Raw genomic sequence first — 13,799 nt, forward strand, 5'->3', positions numbered from 1 at the left:
GTGTCGAACCCCCCCTCGCCCCCCCCCACCTCCTAGCCCCCGGCAGCCTAGCCCCTTGGAGAATGCATTCCAACCCGCGCATTCCCCTAGTTCTTCGCAGGAACTTCTCTCCGTCTCTTCTCCTCCCTCGGGCACTCTCCATCCTGGCCCGACTCCCACCCAGTTCTCATTTTCTCAGGTCCCCTCCCACAGCATTGACGGAATGGAGTGCCCTTCTCATTGGCCCGAGCCTCATTTTCCCCCCTCCCCCCAGGTGGCACTGGCCTCCTGATTGGTTGGTCACTCCAGAATTCCCCCCCCCGCCCATCCCAGCACTTGGGTTGCCCGGCGCCCCGCCCTCGCCACCTCCCTCCGCGCCACCGCCTGCGCGCCCAGCTCGCCCGCGTCCGGTTCTTGGGGCGACCCAGCCCGCGCGCTGGCCCCGCCCCCAGGGCGCGCGCGACTCTACATATACTGCTGCGCCGCGAGCCGGGCGAAGCCGTTGAGCGGGGAGGCACGGTTTGGAGTCCTCACTTCGAGAGGGTAGTAGCCGGCTGGGGGAGCCCGGTGGCGGCGATCCACCTTAGTGTGAGCTTGAAAGGGAGCGACTCAGAGACCAGGGTGGGCTACTTTATTTTTCTTCCGGGCCTTTTGATTTTTCTTGTCTTTCGCTTTGGGCCGAGTGTCGCTCACTGAGAACTGAGATATCCTTGCCAAAACCCTGAGCGACCCTTCCGTCGATTTCTGGGGCTCGGGGTCGCCGACTGCTGCAAGCGCCTCGGACGCGCAGGCTAAGGGAGCAAAGCGCATCGCAGGCGGGGATCCGGAGCTCGCTCGACCGTTTGTCCCACAGCGGGTCTCCTCGCGCAGGACGCGCGCGATGAAGGCGGTGAGCCCGGTGCGCCCCTCCGGCCGAAAGGCGCCGTCGGGCTGCGGCGGCGGGGAGCTGGCGCTACGCTGCCTGGCCGAGCATGGCCACAGCTTGGGTGGCTCGGCGGCTGCCGCCGCCGCCGCCGCGGCAGCGCGCTGCAAGGCAGCCGAGGCTGCGGCCGACGAGCCGGCGCTGTGCCTGCAGTGCGATATGAACGACTGCTACAGCCGCCTGCGGAGGCTCGTGCCCACCATCCCGCCCAACAAGAAAGTCAGCAAAGTGGAGATCCTGCAGCACGTTATCGACTACATCCTGGACCTGCAGCTGGCGCTGGAGACGCACCCTGCTCTGCTGAGACAGCCACCACCGCCCGCGCCACAGCTCCACCCGGCCGGGGCTTGTCCGGCTGCGCCGCCGCGGACCCCGCTCACTGCGCTCAACACGGACCCGGTGAGAAGCCTCCGCGGGCGTCCCCCGGGCATCGCGAGGGCAGTGGTGGGGCAGCAAGATGCGGGTGGTCCCCCTCCTCCCAGGGAATGGCAGCGGCTTCCCGGATCTCCGCCGAGAGCCGCCTGCTGGGCTGGGTAATTGCAAGTGCCCGTGCAGGAGCCGGTTGGGACTCGGAGCTGCGCGTCTCCAGGACTGTCCCTTGCAGCTTCTGGGGGCTTCCCCAGCTTCTGACTGGGGTGGGGACTCCGCGCTCCTGCCTAGTTTCCCAGGACGGCTCCCGGGCGGTGGTGACAGCGTCTGCACACCCTAACCTTTCCTTTGGTGTTGGGTTGCTGTTCCAGGCCGGCGCCGTGAACAAGCAGGGCGACAGCATTCTGTGCCGCTGAGCCGCGCTGGCCAGGTGAGCGCTCAGGTCCCGAATTGGGTGGTGGATCACCGGGGTCTCACCTCCCCAGGGGCTGCTGGTGCCAGGCACCGTGGCGATCGTTCTCTCCAAGCATTTCGGGGAGTTAATCCCCGTGCACACCCACACCTTCTCTGCCACCCAGTTAGCGACACAGTCCGCACTACTGGGGGGGGGTCACTCTGCAGCTGCGCCCGCTTTCCTCTCGCTGTGACCGACGGGCTCTGCTGGTCCCCTCTACCTCTAAGGGAGGGCACCCTCCTGGGCGCGGAAACTGCCCCAGTGTCCCAAGTTCTCCCAGCCTCCCTCCCCACCCCTCATCGCCAGTAGAGCGACCTGACAAAGAGATGCATGCGGGCAGAGTGCCCCGGAATGCTTCCCCTCGCTGTCCCCAGCCCGCATTTGCCTCCTTGGCGCTCGGCTGGGCTGCGGGCTGCGGGTGTTGTCTGACCCGGCAGTTTGTTTTGGGTTGTTGATCATGCATGTCTTGAGTTTGGTCGGTGGCGCCAGTTAGTCTGCAGCGAGATGGTTCACACACCCCCTCTATTCATTCCTCTTCCACAGGTGTGCGGCAGCCTGAGCACCAGCGAGCCAGGAACCCTAGAAAGGGAGGGCCAGAGCAGAAATTAAGAGAAAAAAGCCACCGGAGAAAAAAGAAAAAAGTCTTCAGCAAATCTAGAAACGTCTCGTCTCGTCATTCCAAGAGAGAGAGAGGGGAAAAATAATAATAAAACTTTCATTCACTTTTAATTTTTTGCACGTTCACAAGCTTTCTCCGTACGTATTCTCTTTTGTTTCTTCTTTCATAACCGCTGTGAATTGTACATTTCTGTGGTTATTTTTGTCACCCTTTGGGAGGTGCAGTTCAACTTGGAAGTTTAAGTGTGACAGGACCGCTAAGTAGAAGACCAATAGTGAATCCAGCTTTAGAGGCTACATTGTGACGAGGGAACTTGTTTTTGTTTTTGAAGCTTTACTAATATACCAGAGCATTGTAGATACGTTGTTTTACATCTATTGTTTAAAATAGATGATTATAACAGGGCAGGGAACTTCTCTGCAAGAATGTTACATATTGTATAGATAAGTGAGTGACATTTCATACCCTGTATATATAGAGATGTTCTATAAAGTGTGAGAAAGTATATGCGCTTTAATAGACTACTGTAATTATAAGATATTTTTAATTAAATATTTTTTGTAAATATTATGTGTGCGTTTTTTTAATCTATGGGAATATTTCTTTTAGAAAATTCTTTTCCAGCTCCCTTGCAGAGCTCTTAATATCTCAAAGTGTTTTGTTTGACCAGGCTGTTGATTTGTTTTTGTTTTGCTCAGTATCCAGTATCTGAGGCTGGAAGTTACAGCCCTAGGTACTGGTCTTGCATGATTGCATGAGATGTTTAATCACAAAATAAACTGTTCCGAGTCCATTCAGATGCGTTTTCTTTAACCTAGACAGAAACCTTTGTATCTGAAGTGTACATGTTGAAAACATATCTTATCAATTTTTAAGTACAGGGTTTTATAGTGTAATATATAAAGAATTAAGTGTGTGAGTTTTTTTCTTTTTGAACTGAGATCTAAACTAGATTCCAAGTGATTTTGCATCTAAGATGGAGAAATGCCTGGCTCTTTAAGGAGTCCACAGAGTCAGCTCTTATCAAAGTGAAAATGCTTGTCGCTCTTCATTTTACACTAAAGCATAATGTCATGAAGTTTCGTATCTGTACAGATTATTTAAGTCATAGAAATGAAAAATGTTCTCTGCTTGCTACCAAAGGACAAACTCTTGGAAACGGACATTTTCTGCCCTCCTTTCTCCAAAGAATATTACTAGGCATCAGTAGAAGAGGAAAAATAAGAGCATAATGGAAAATCCTTCAAGCAGGGATAAAAGTCGATCTTCAAACATTAACTTACGTAGACCAAAAATTCTGATGACCACATCTAGATTATTTTTTTATAAAAATGATTTTCACTATAGCGATGTCAGTTACCACTAAGCTCCTGTCCAATTTCATGTGATGTGTAACTTTTACATGTGAAAATTAAAAGTAGATTTATCTGTCTTGTACTGTGACTTCTGGTGTGATTTCTTTAGCACCGTAGAACTGATTTAGGACCCTTCCCTTCCAGGAAAGTCATCTTTTCTAGGTGAGCTGTTTCCAGGGTTGGTGAACATCACACATTTAATGTAATGGGTATTTTACATACCAGTTAGATGGGATTTTTAGAGCAGGAGAATTAAGTAGGATTTAATTGCGTGCTTTGTAAATAGTGAACTGTGTGTAAACGTGGTCTGTTTGATTTCTAAAAGGAAAGGATTTGTTTCAGATTATACAAGAATAAAAGTATTATAGACCCAAGGGACTTTTTATGAAGTCAAAGTCAAATATTTATGGGAATATGAAATGTTACAGTCCCTAGCTGTCAGTTGAAGGGGTAATACCTCAACAGACATGAACAAAATGAATATGAACAGGTTAAAAATTAACCGAGGGTTTCTTTAAAAACCTGTGTCCTCTCCCTCACCCACCCACCCACCACCAGTGCTTGCTTGCCCTTCAGCTCCTTCCCTGGTCTCTGGTGTTTCTAGAATTTGATATATCTGGTGTTGAACCTTATAAAGTCAAAGGATGGCCTTGGATGAGATTTTTGCTTAATTTTTTTTATTACTCATTGTTCTCACACATCAGGAGGAGAACACTAGAACACTGGTGGAATTCCGAATCTGAAGAATTCTAAGGACTGCATTCTTTGTTAGTGAAAAGGGCACAATTCCTCCTTTTCTTTGGCAGTTGGAGTTCAGAGGGATTGTGTCACACGTCCTTCTCTGGAACTGCGTTTTCATGCCTGACTGCTGAACCCTACTGAGGCTGCTAGGCAGAGTCTAATGCTTATGTTTACTGAACTCTGAATCTTTAGGGGAAAAAATGTCTAGATGCTTCCAGTATTAGAGATATTGGTGTTTAGATTTATTTTAGAGCATCCCCCCCAAAAAAAACACTGAAAGAAATGTGTTTTTGGAGATGCTGTTCCTGAGAGTTCGTATTTTTCCCTTGGCCACTGAAGCAGGGTTTGACATTTCTAAATAGAACTACTGCTCCTTAAATGACAAAAACAAAACAAAAAAACCAGTGTGCAGTTGTACAAGATACCACAATCTATGAACATATTGCCTGTATCCTAACCAGGCAACCAGATAATAAAATCATTTAAGTCTCTTATCCAGATAGTTTTACTTGGGCAAATATTTAGCTTAGCAAGAGAAAATATCCTGACCTGTTTTTTTGGTAATTTGTAGAGTTTTATTGTATAGGCAAAACCAAAGAATAAGGTTCATTTTAAACCCTGGAAGGAATATGTGTCCCCAGCCAAGGATGTTCCTAAAGTTGTTAGGAAACCCTGGCATCTCAGACATCTGATGATTTAAAAAAAAAAAAAATATATATATATATATATATATATATATGCCTTTTCATTTCAGAAAACTGACTGACTCTGGTATTGTGTGATTCCTGCTCCAGTTTAGTGTCAAACTTGAACTGCATTTTTAGAACTTTAAGAAAAATTTTTGATTCGCCCCCCTACCCTGTTGTATTAGATGCCTCCTGTACTAATAAATCAGTCTTCGCTGAGAAAAAGGATCTGAAGTTTGTGGTTTTTAATTGACTTGCCCTGAGTTATGCAATTTTTCATTATCAGGAACCTTGATGTCCCTTGATGAACAATTATTTACCATGTTCCTAACCATGGGGTGAAAAATGCATCTTTAAAATGGTGATGGGAATAGGAAGAAAATGTAGTTTGAACGGGGCTAGCTTTCCTACTTGATGGTGTCTGTTAGGACGGGAAGCAGAGATCCTACACCTGGAGAGGGTGGTGCCCAGAGAAGACCAGACTCCAAAAAAAGAAAGGTGTGTGATGGACACAGAAAGAAAATATTTCCCAGTAGTGCAGAATCGAATCAAACTGCCTCTGCCGTTCGAGTTGGCACATATTAATTATATCCATGTTGATCAGCCCATATAGCCCTGAGGTCTCCACAGGGCCAAGCCCCCACCCTCCAGGCTTATGAGGAAGGGAAGCCTTCCCACTGCCACCTGGTTAAGTTCAGGAAATGAATTTTTAGCTTCTGAGTGAATCTTAATAGGGCTGTCCTCGGGAGGCTTCAGACCCACACGACTTCTTTCATTAGAAGCCACACTATGCTGCTAAAGTACTGGTTTTATTCATTAGAACCTCTGCCCACAAGACTGTAAAACTGAATTGACTTCCAGCTGCTCCTTGAACAAGATTGAGGGCATATGTTCAATGACAGGGACACTATTCGCAAATGGGAACCGATTTATTGAAGGGTGGCAACCTTGGGTCTCACAGGCTTCGCGGGGAACTGGGAATACTGTAAATCTTGGGTGAGCTCTTCCTCATTCACGTTTACTCCCTATCCCAGCTCTTCCTCACCAAGGGCCTTCGACACACACACAAGCAAAGTGATGGATGGAAGGCGGCTGCCTGAGCATGAGATGAGAAGAGATGGAAAGCCCAGGCTTAACTTGGAAAGCCCCCCACTGTTTCTGAGGGGACAAAACAAAATGAATTACCTGGGTTTCACTAACTAAAATAGGACGCGAGACGATCTGAACCTTAAGCATCTAAATAAGGAGACCCAAGTCACTTTCTATATATGAATCCTCTAGTGTGTGGAATTTTTTCCCATAAGAAATTGCCTACTCCAGAGAGGAACTTTTTAAGGGATTCCATGCAAGCTTACAGGGAACAGAGATCTTATCATTGATTTTAACTAGCATTTTGTAGTTCTTCATGGTATAAAACGCCTGTTGGCACTTCTGACATGCGTATTGAAGTCAAACTTTATAATTATATCTTTTGTTCCAAGTTTTAATTCCCAAGGTATTGAAATATAATGGTTCTTCATGCGGATTCGTGTTTCTTAAATACTCAAATATCTTAAATATCTCTTGAATATTTTAAACATCTGTTGAAATATTTAAGATATTTCCTTAAATACTAGCTTAAAAATACGCCAGTTTTAGCAGTCAGTTGAGACCCTACAATCATGGCTATGAACCACACACAGCAAACAGAGAGGAAAATGACTTTTGAAGAGGCCTTTTTCACTTGAAAAAAAAAACTATAAATTTTCCTCCATTCTCTCCAGATTTTAATTCCTAAGACTGGTAATTTCCACCTCTCTTTTTCTTTCTTTTCTTTCAAACCCCGTCCCCTTTTCTTGGACTAGTCTAACTAAGCATGCCATATTTAAGCACAAGGCAGGATTGAAACAAAACAAAAGAACAGGTAAATCACAGGTTACTGTGTTTAGAAAATCCTAGGATGCTGTTTGGACCTTGCAAATAATCTCAAGAAAAATAAAGAGAAGGAAGACGTTCTCATTTGTGTGTCAAACATCAGAGACACCCAGGAAACACAGCACTAATGGGCAGAAAGGACACGTGACTTCACCAGCCGTCCTCAGAAACACTTCTCAGACATGTTGAGCCTGAATCTGTGGTTGTGTTTGAAACAAAGGAGGCTCCCGAAGGTAGAAGACCACCCTTGCTTTTTCTTCTTAATGGCCCATGGTACCTTGTAAAGTAGTTGGTGGAATGAAACGATGTCTCCTTCAGGAAGCTTCACCCCAGGACCCCTGGTCAGTTACCCCTGTACCCTCCCACCTGCACTTCAAACCACTGGATCAGCTAGCTGTCCTCCCATCCGTCTGCCTCTAAGAAGCAGTAGATTTAAATGTCTTCCCCAGACCTGCTCCTCTCTGGCATTCTCTATCTGGACTGATGGAACCCTCCACGAAGAAAAGCACTTGACAGTGTCTCTTGACTCCACCGTAGAAATGGCTACTGAAACTCTCTCACAGTCCCGTGCCAGTCCTCCAGGGTCTCTGCTACCATTTCACACCTGGACCAGAAGACCTGAGCATCTGGGCACCAAATAAGTCATTTCCAGGCTGGAGATAAAATTCAGTTGGAAAAGTGCTTCTCCAGCATGACGGAGGCCCCGAGTGGAATTTACCACATAAACTGGGTGAAAATAGCTCAGGCCTATAACCCAAGTACTTGGGAGGCAAAGGCAAGAGGATCCTAGGTCAAGTAACATAGTGAGTTCAAAGCCAACCTGGGATACATGAGACCCTGTCTCTAAGTGTGATGATGGTGATGATGACAGTGCTCGCTCGTTCCCACCAGCCCTCCTTCTCCACTCCTGAATGTCACTGTGCACACATTTTATGTCCCCACCATACCTAAGATCTCATCCTGAATAGCTTAAGTTAGCTTATCTTTCAAGTTTTGATCCCTGCCTGTTAGGGAGAGAACGGCCCAGGGAAAGATACACCTGGAATGTGGAACTGGAAGGGAGGAGGACAGAGGCACCTGCCCTGCCAGCCAAACCAGCTAAGTCAACCTGATCTATCTCTGGGTATGCTTTCAAGCTTGCTTCCTTCCCACACAGTGTTGCCCCTGCCTGGACCCCCTGAAGCCCAGCTCCCAGTCCTGACTATTAAATTCCCAAATATCTCTCACGATTCAGCTGCTACCCCATTTAGGGACATCTTCACTGCCTCTCCTCACCTTGCCAGCTACAGGCTACTCCTCACGGTATATTAGCATCATTTTCATGTTTTCTTGTGACCGTGGTCATGGTTGACCCTTGACCTTCTGAGAACTGCAGAGCACAAGTGCTAGCTCTGTACCAGCAAATCTAGCAAATTCTTTGTAGCTCAAAACTGCAGAGGAGAGATTTTCATTATCTAAAAGCCTTTGGCTGCCTCCAACACAGACAAGAGATAAGCAGTCTGTTCTTGAGAATGAAGGAGTGTGGTCAGCCCCAGGCAGAGAGTCAGAAAGGGACGTTAAGAAGGGGAAATGAGCCGGGCGGTGGTGGCGCACGCCTTTAATCCCAGCACTTGGGAGGCAGAGGCAGGCGGATCTCTGTGAGTTCGAGACCAGCCTGGTCTACAGAGCTAGTTCCAGGACAGGCTCCAAAACCACAGAGAAACCCTGTCTCGAAAAAACCAAAAAAAAAAAAAAAAAAAAAAAGAAGGGGAAATGAAAGCCGGAATGGATCTGGTGTCCTAAGTAGAAAAAGAGGCTTCACTGACTCAAGTTAAGATTAGAAGACAATGTCAGTCAGTGCCTGGGGTGAAGATGCAGGGCAAGGAGGGGCAGCTGCAAGTGACTTGAGAAGTTTGGAATCAGTGGCCCCCTGGGTAGGGGTGAGGGAATCTCTCTCTCTCTCTCTTTCTCTCTGTGTGTGTGTGTGTGTGTGTGTGAGTGTATGCATGAGTATGTGTGTGTATGTGTGTGTGTATCCATATGTCCTTGGGATTGCTGATAAATTTTTTTTTAATTGCTGATAAAAAACATGACCAAAGAAAGAATTTTAACCTACGTTGCTATCCACAATAATCCCTACCTGTGTGTGCGGTCCTACCCTCCAGTCTATGGAAAGCGCGCTATGTGGAGGAGACACCAATGCAGGACAGCCAAAAGACTGGGAATCTAATCAGAGCTGTGCTAGGAATCAGCTGTGTCTCTTTAAGCTAGTCACCCCTGGGTTTCAGTTATGGATTCAGAAAATGGGTACACAGTATTAAAACACCCGCAAAACATTCTGAAAAGCCAAAAGAGCAATTTGTAAAAATAAATAAATAAATAACAAAAAAAAAACACCTTTATCCCACAATGATTACAATTTTGGTCTAGAAAAGCCATCTGCAGAGGTTCGAAGATTGCAGAATCCAGAGCTCCTCTCGTTGGACTCTTTTACCTTTGAGACTCCCTCACTCATCCTGCGGGGACCCCCAGGCACTCACAGTTTGCTTTTCTTTGGAGAAGCTGAGACCAGCTTCTGAGGAATTCCAGCGTGAGAGACAATGATGTACGACATCAAGAAAATGTGGCTGTCAGTCATGTGCAGCATATCCCTCTCTTTTGCCCTCAACATCCAATGTTTCAGGGGCTTTAATCAAGGAAACAGAACATGTCAACAAGATACCAACAGGAAATGGAGGCCCTCATGTCCGGTGGAGGAAGAGAGGTTGGGAGCAAGAAGGGAGCCTCTTCACTGGGGACTCTGGAGGGGATGCTGGAACAGGTCAAGTGCTGGCCCCTTGAAGCTGACCCCTCAGTCTTTCTCTGGGTGGAAATGATCGTGATAACCTTTATTTTCACACCAAATCTTACTGCTTTCCAAGAAAGACACAAAAGGATGGAAAAACTGCCATCCTCTCCTCTGTCTTTCCAGGTCATTACGTTCCCTCATTATATCACAGGGATCTGCATGACAACCATGAAGGCAGTGAGAGCAAGCTGATGTTAATAGTGATGAAGCTTTTCTGAAAAACATATTCAGAGAAAAATGCACTGCCTCTTCTCTAGTAAACCATCCCAAGGCATCGCCTATAACCCAGTATGGAAACACCGGCTAAGTGGTCCTACCAAAACCACAGCGTTAGACTTGTTACTGCCTAATTCAGCACTACTGAATACTAACCCACTAACCATGCGTAAAACTGGGATGTAGGACTGTCACCAAATTTCATGCAATAGGTTTCTCTCTGTAGGTGTGTCTACCATTTTTACAAATGAAAACCATCGGAGAGGGGACTAGAACTAGTTCTTCAAGAATTGACCGAGAACTTTTCTCAGAGAGCAAAGAGACGAGTTAGTGTGAAGAGCTCGGTCCTGAGCTCTATCACATGCGGCCTCAGTGAGGTTTCTTGGTCTCTCAGGTCCAGGTGCAAGCTTCTGTTAGGACAGGGCATGATATTTAACAGAGTCTTTCCTTGGGGCCGTGTGGATGAAGTTGCTGATGCACAGTCAGAAGCTGAGATACTCAGCAGGCATGTTATCTGTCTGCTCATTCCTGGCCCTCTGCATTTTCCTTAGCAGGCAGGCGTTCTAAAGATCACACAAGATCACACGCTTGACGGGTAGAGAAGCAGATGACTGGAGTGTGCCGCCCTCACCCAGTAGGAAGGGAGGCATGGTGTGTATGGGTATGTGTTCACTAGATATGCATAGCAGCAATTTCAAAACTGCAGAGACCCTTGGGGGAGTTAAGCCTTCTTGATGCAAAGATGTTTTCCTGTCTTGTTCCTTTCTCTCCAGAACAACCACAAAGCTATCTGCCCAGAAACACTATCTTAAACACTGTGGTACAAGACAGACGTGAAGAAAGCCACGACAAAGGGTGGGGGCAAGACAGAACTGCCGTGGTGGGAAGCCAAGAAGCCCCGCCTCCCTCCTTCAAGCTTCCTACAAGGAAGTATATTGGGTTGTGTCTGTTGATTTCCGCTCTAAAAGATGAGGTTCAGAGCTTGATGTTTTGATGTGTTTCCTGATGTGTGGCTAAAAGCTCGTAACTTGCATGGTAACTAGTCTATTTACATTCTTTTGGTGGAGAAGCAACCTTGAAAGGCAAAGACAAAACTGGAGCGGTAGGCTTCCTAACAGCTAAGAAAAGCAATAAGAAGAGGGAGTGCTGGCATGCCTGTAATCCCAGTGCTCGGGACACAGATGCAGGAGGATGAGGCGTTCAAGACCAGCCTCAGCAAGTTGAGAGCCACCACGGCACTACGTGAGACCCCATCTCAAAATCAAAAAACAGGATCAACAGGCTGAAGTTGAAAAGAGCATCAAAACCTGCGTATTCATGGCCTGAGAAAAATACATTGCTTATAACTGATTTTGAAAATTACTTGGGGCTTATACATCCCTATTAACTGTTTTAAATTCGGTAGAGTGAGGGAGATGTCAATATTTAAGAGTCCGTTGTGTCCACTGCAGCATTCCCGTGAATCATGATGTAATAGCATCATGAAAAGATATCGAGTCCCCACATTTTATTGATAACGAAACTAAAACAGTGAAGCTTTAAAATGAGTCTTTCGTAAGGGGAGCTGCCAGTATCGCGCAGTCCTCCCAGAGCTAGAGACGGCCGGTTGCTAAGAGCACTCGTTGCTCTTGCAGAGAACCTGGAGTCAGTGCCCAGGCTGAGCAGTCATAACTCCTCTGGAAGGGGATCCTTCACCCTCTTCTGACTTCCAAGAGCAACAGGCATGTGCTGTACATACAGACATTCCAGCAAAGTACCCATACGCATAAAAATAAAAAAATCAAAAGTATTTTTAAGCCCAGGCCTCCCATTATCAAGCACAGAAAACTTGAACTTCAGAAATATGTGTGTGTATAAACATTTGTATTATCAAAATTCATTCTCATTCTTTCCCTTCTTCTCTTATTTTTTTCTTTTTCTTCCTCCCTCCTTCTCTCTCCCTTCCATCCTTTAAAAAAAAATCCCTATTTGTGCTGTTACATTATATATTCCCTTTTCCAGAAGATCTTTTTCTTCTATACAAATTCTGTGAACACATCCGCTCTCTTTGCCTTTTGACTCAGTAGAGAACAGCACTATACTGAACAGTAGCAATTCTACAGGCTGCTCCTGGGAAGAGGCACACAGGTCCCTGCATGGATGTTTTTTCCCTAGTGTGAAAGACCCTATGATCACTGCACAAGTCAATCCCGAGGTCCCCAGCACTCCCCTGGGACCCAGCAGACCCTATCAATTTGCTGATCATCTTGTACTTCAAATGTCCTGGCATGTAATACACCAGCACAGTGCCATCCCCCTGCCTCAGTACTTCAGAGACAGAGCACGTGTGCTGTGGACTTGTGTTCTTGCCAAGTCTGGATTTTATTAACGCACATCTGAAGAGAATCCTCGACTCTCCCGTGTCTATGAAGTGTCTTCAGACTAACTCAATCCCAAAGTCATCGTTTAATATTAAATCAGCCCAGTATTTCAAGGCGTGCTTCCCAGAAACCTTTTGTGCAGGCTCAGATGAGTATTTGGACCAGTGCTCTCAACCTTCCTAAAGCCGCCACTCCTTAATACAGTTCCTCATGTTGTGGCGACCCCAACCATAAAATGGTCCTTGTGGCTACTTCAAAACTGTGATTTTGCTGCTGTCATGAGTCATAATGTAAATATTTTTGGAGACAGAGGTTTGTCAACAGGCTTGCGACCCATAGGTTGAGAAGCATGGATCTAGGCAGTCTCATGCTTGGCAACTTTAAGGTTATAGAAAGGAAAACAAGAGATAACACATATTTTCCCATTTGAAGTAAGGAACTTTCCACAGTTATAGTCATTTACTTTGTTGATGAAATTTTTAACAAATCCCAATGATGTATCAAGAAATCAAAAATCTGTTAAAATATATAAAGGGTTCAACTTTTAGAGGCAGCATCTAAACTGTCTGGAATTTTCTGAGTAAGTTGAAGTGATTCAATGTGATTTAGCACCAGGCAGAGAAAAAAAAAAAAAGACTTCTACAGATCCCGCAAGCCTTTCATGGTCATTTTGAAATTTATTTGGAACAATAAAGATTCCATTTTACTCACTCCTCCTCACCCGCATAAGGAGGAGCTGCATTTGGGTTCCACACCTCAATGTCACCTTGCTCAGAAAATCGTGTTATAAAGAGGGCGGTCCTAATTCTCATTATGCAGGACTCACTTAAGATTGTGTTTTCAGACCTGGGTGTGGTGGCGCAGACTTTTAATCCCATAATTCCAGAGGCAGAGACAGGAGGATCTCTGAGTTCAAGGCCAGCCTGGTGTGCAGAGCAAGTTCCAGGACAGCCAGGGTTTCACACACACACACACACACACACACACACACACACACACACACACACACACACACCACAAGGTTGTGTTTTCAACTTGAGATCTCGGAGGCATTGTTCCCAGTCTTTCCTATGCTACCCAGCCGGCAGTCTCTCTAACATCCCAGCCCTGGGAACACCTGACTTGTCTTTCCAGTCACAAACAAGAGCTGATGCTATCTAGAGTTCTCTCCAGCAGCAGAACTTACTGGGTAGGGAGCAATGCCAAGGTCAGACTGTGGGGGTTGTTCACTGCAGAGAGACCCCGCGGAGCAACTACAGGACAGCAGAGGCAGCCAAGAGGCCTTCCCTCTCACACAGTGGTGTCTGCTCGCAAGCCTGTGCCAGCTAATGGCAACACTGTCCCTTAGAAGTCGGAG

General features: G+C 46.5%; 1 protein-coding gene across 1 annotated transcript; it reads left to right on the plus strand.

Annotated features, from left to right (window-relative positions):
* The first annotated feature begins 468 nt into the window (after window positions 1-468).
* Id4 (inhibitor of DNA binding 4) lies at window positions 469-3,780 on the plus strand. Its single transcript, XM_057788214.1, has 3 exons — window positions 469-1,300; window positions 1,642-1,700; window positions 2,268-3,780. Exons 1-2 carry the CDS (start codon window positions 860-862, stop codon window positions 1,684-1,686), a joined length of 486 nt encoding a protein of 161 aa, XP_057644197.1. The 5' UTR covers window positions 469-859; the 3' UTR covers window positions 1,687-1,700; window positions 2,268-3,780.
* Window positions 3,781-13,799: the final 10,019 nt, after the last annotated feature.

Source organism: Chionomys nivalis, chromosome 13 (assembly GCF_950005125.1).
Source record: "Chionomys nivalis chromosome 13, mChiNiv1.1, whole genome shotgun sequence".
Taxonomy (NCBI): domain Eukaryota; kingdom Metazoa; phylum Chordata; class Mammalia; order Rodentia; family Cricetidae; genus Chionomys; species Chionomys nivalis.

Bases quoted from the DNA above. Each gene is read 5' to 3' on its own strand.
- Id4 (XM_057788214.1), top strand. From the start codon at position 860: ATGAAGGCGGTGAGCCCGGTGCGCCCCTCCGGCCGAAAGGCGCCGTCG. The intron at 1,301-1,641 runs GTGAGAAGCCTC...TTGCTGTTCCAG, and splicing joins CTGCGCTCAACACGGACCCG to GCCGGCGCCGTGAACAAGCA.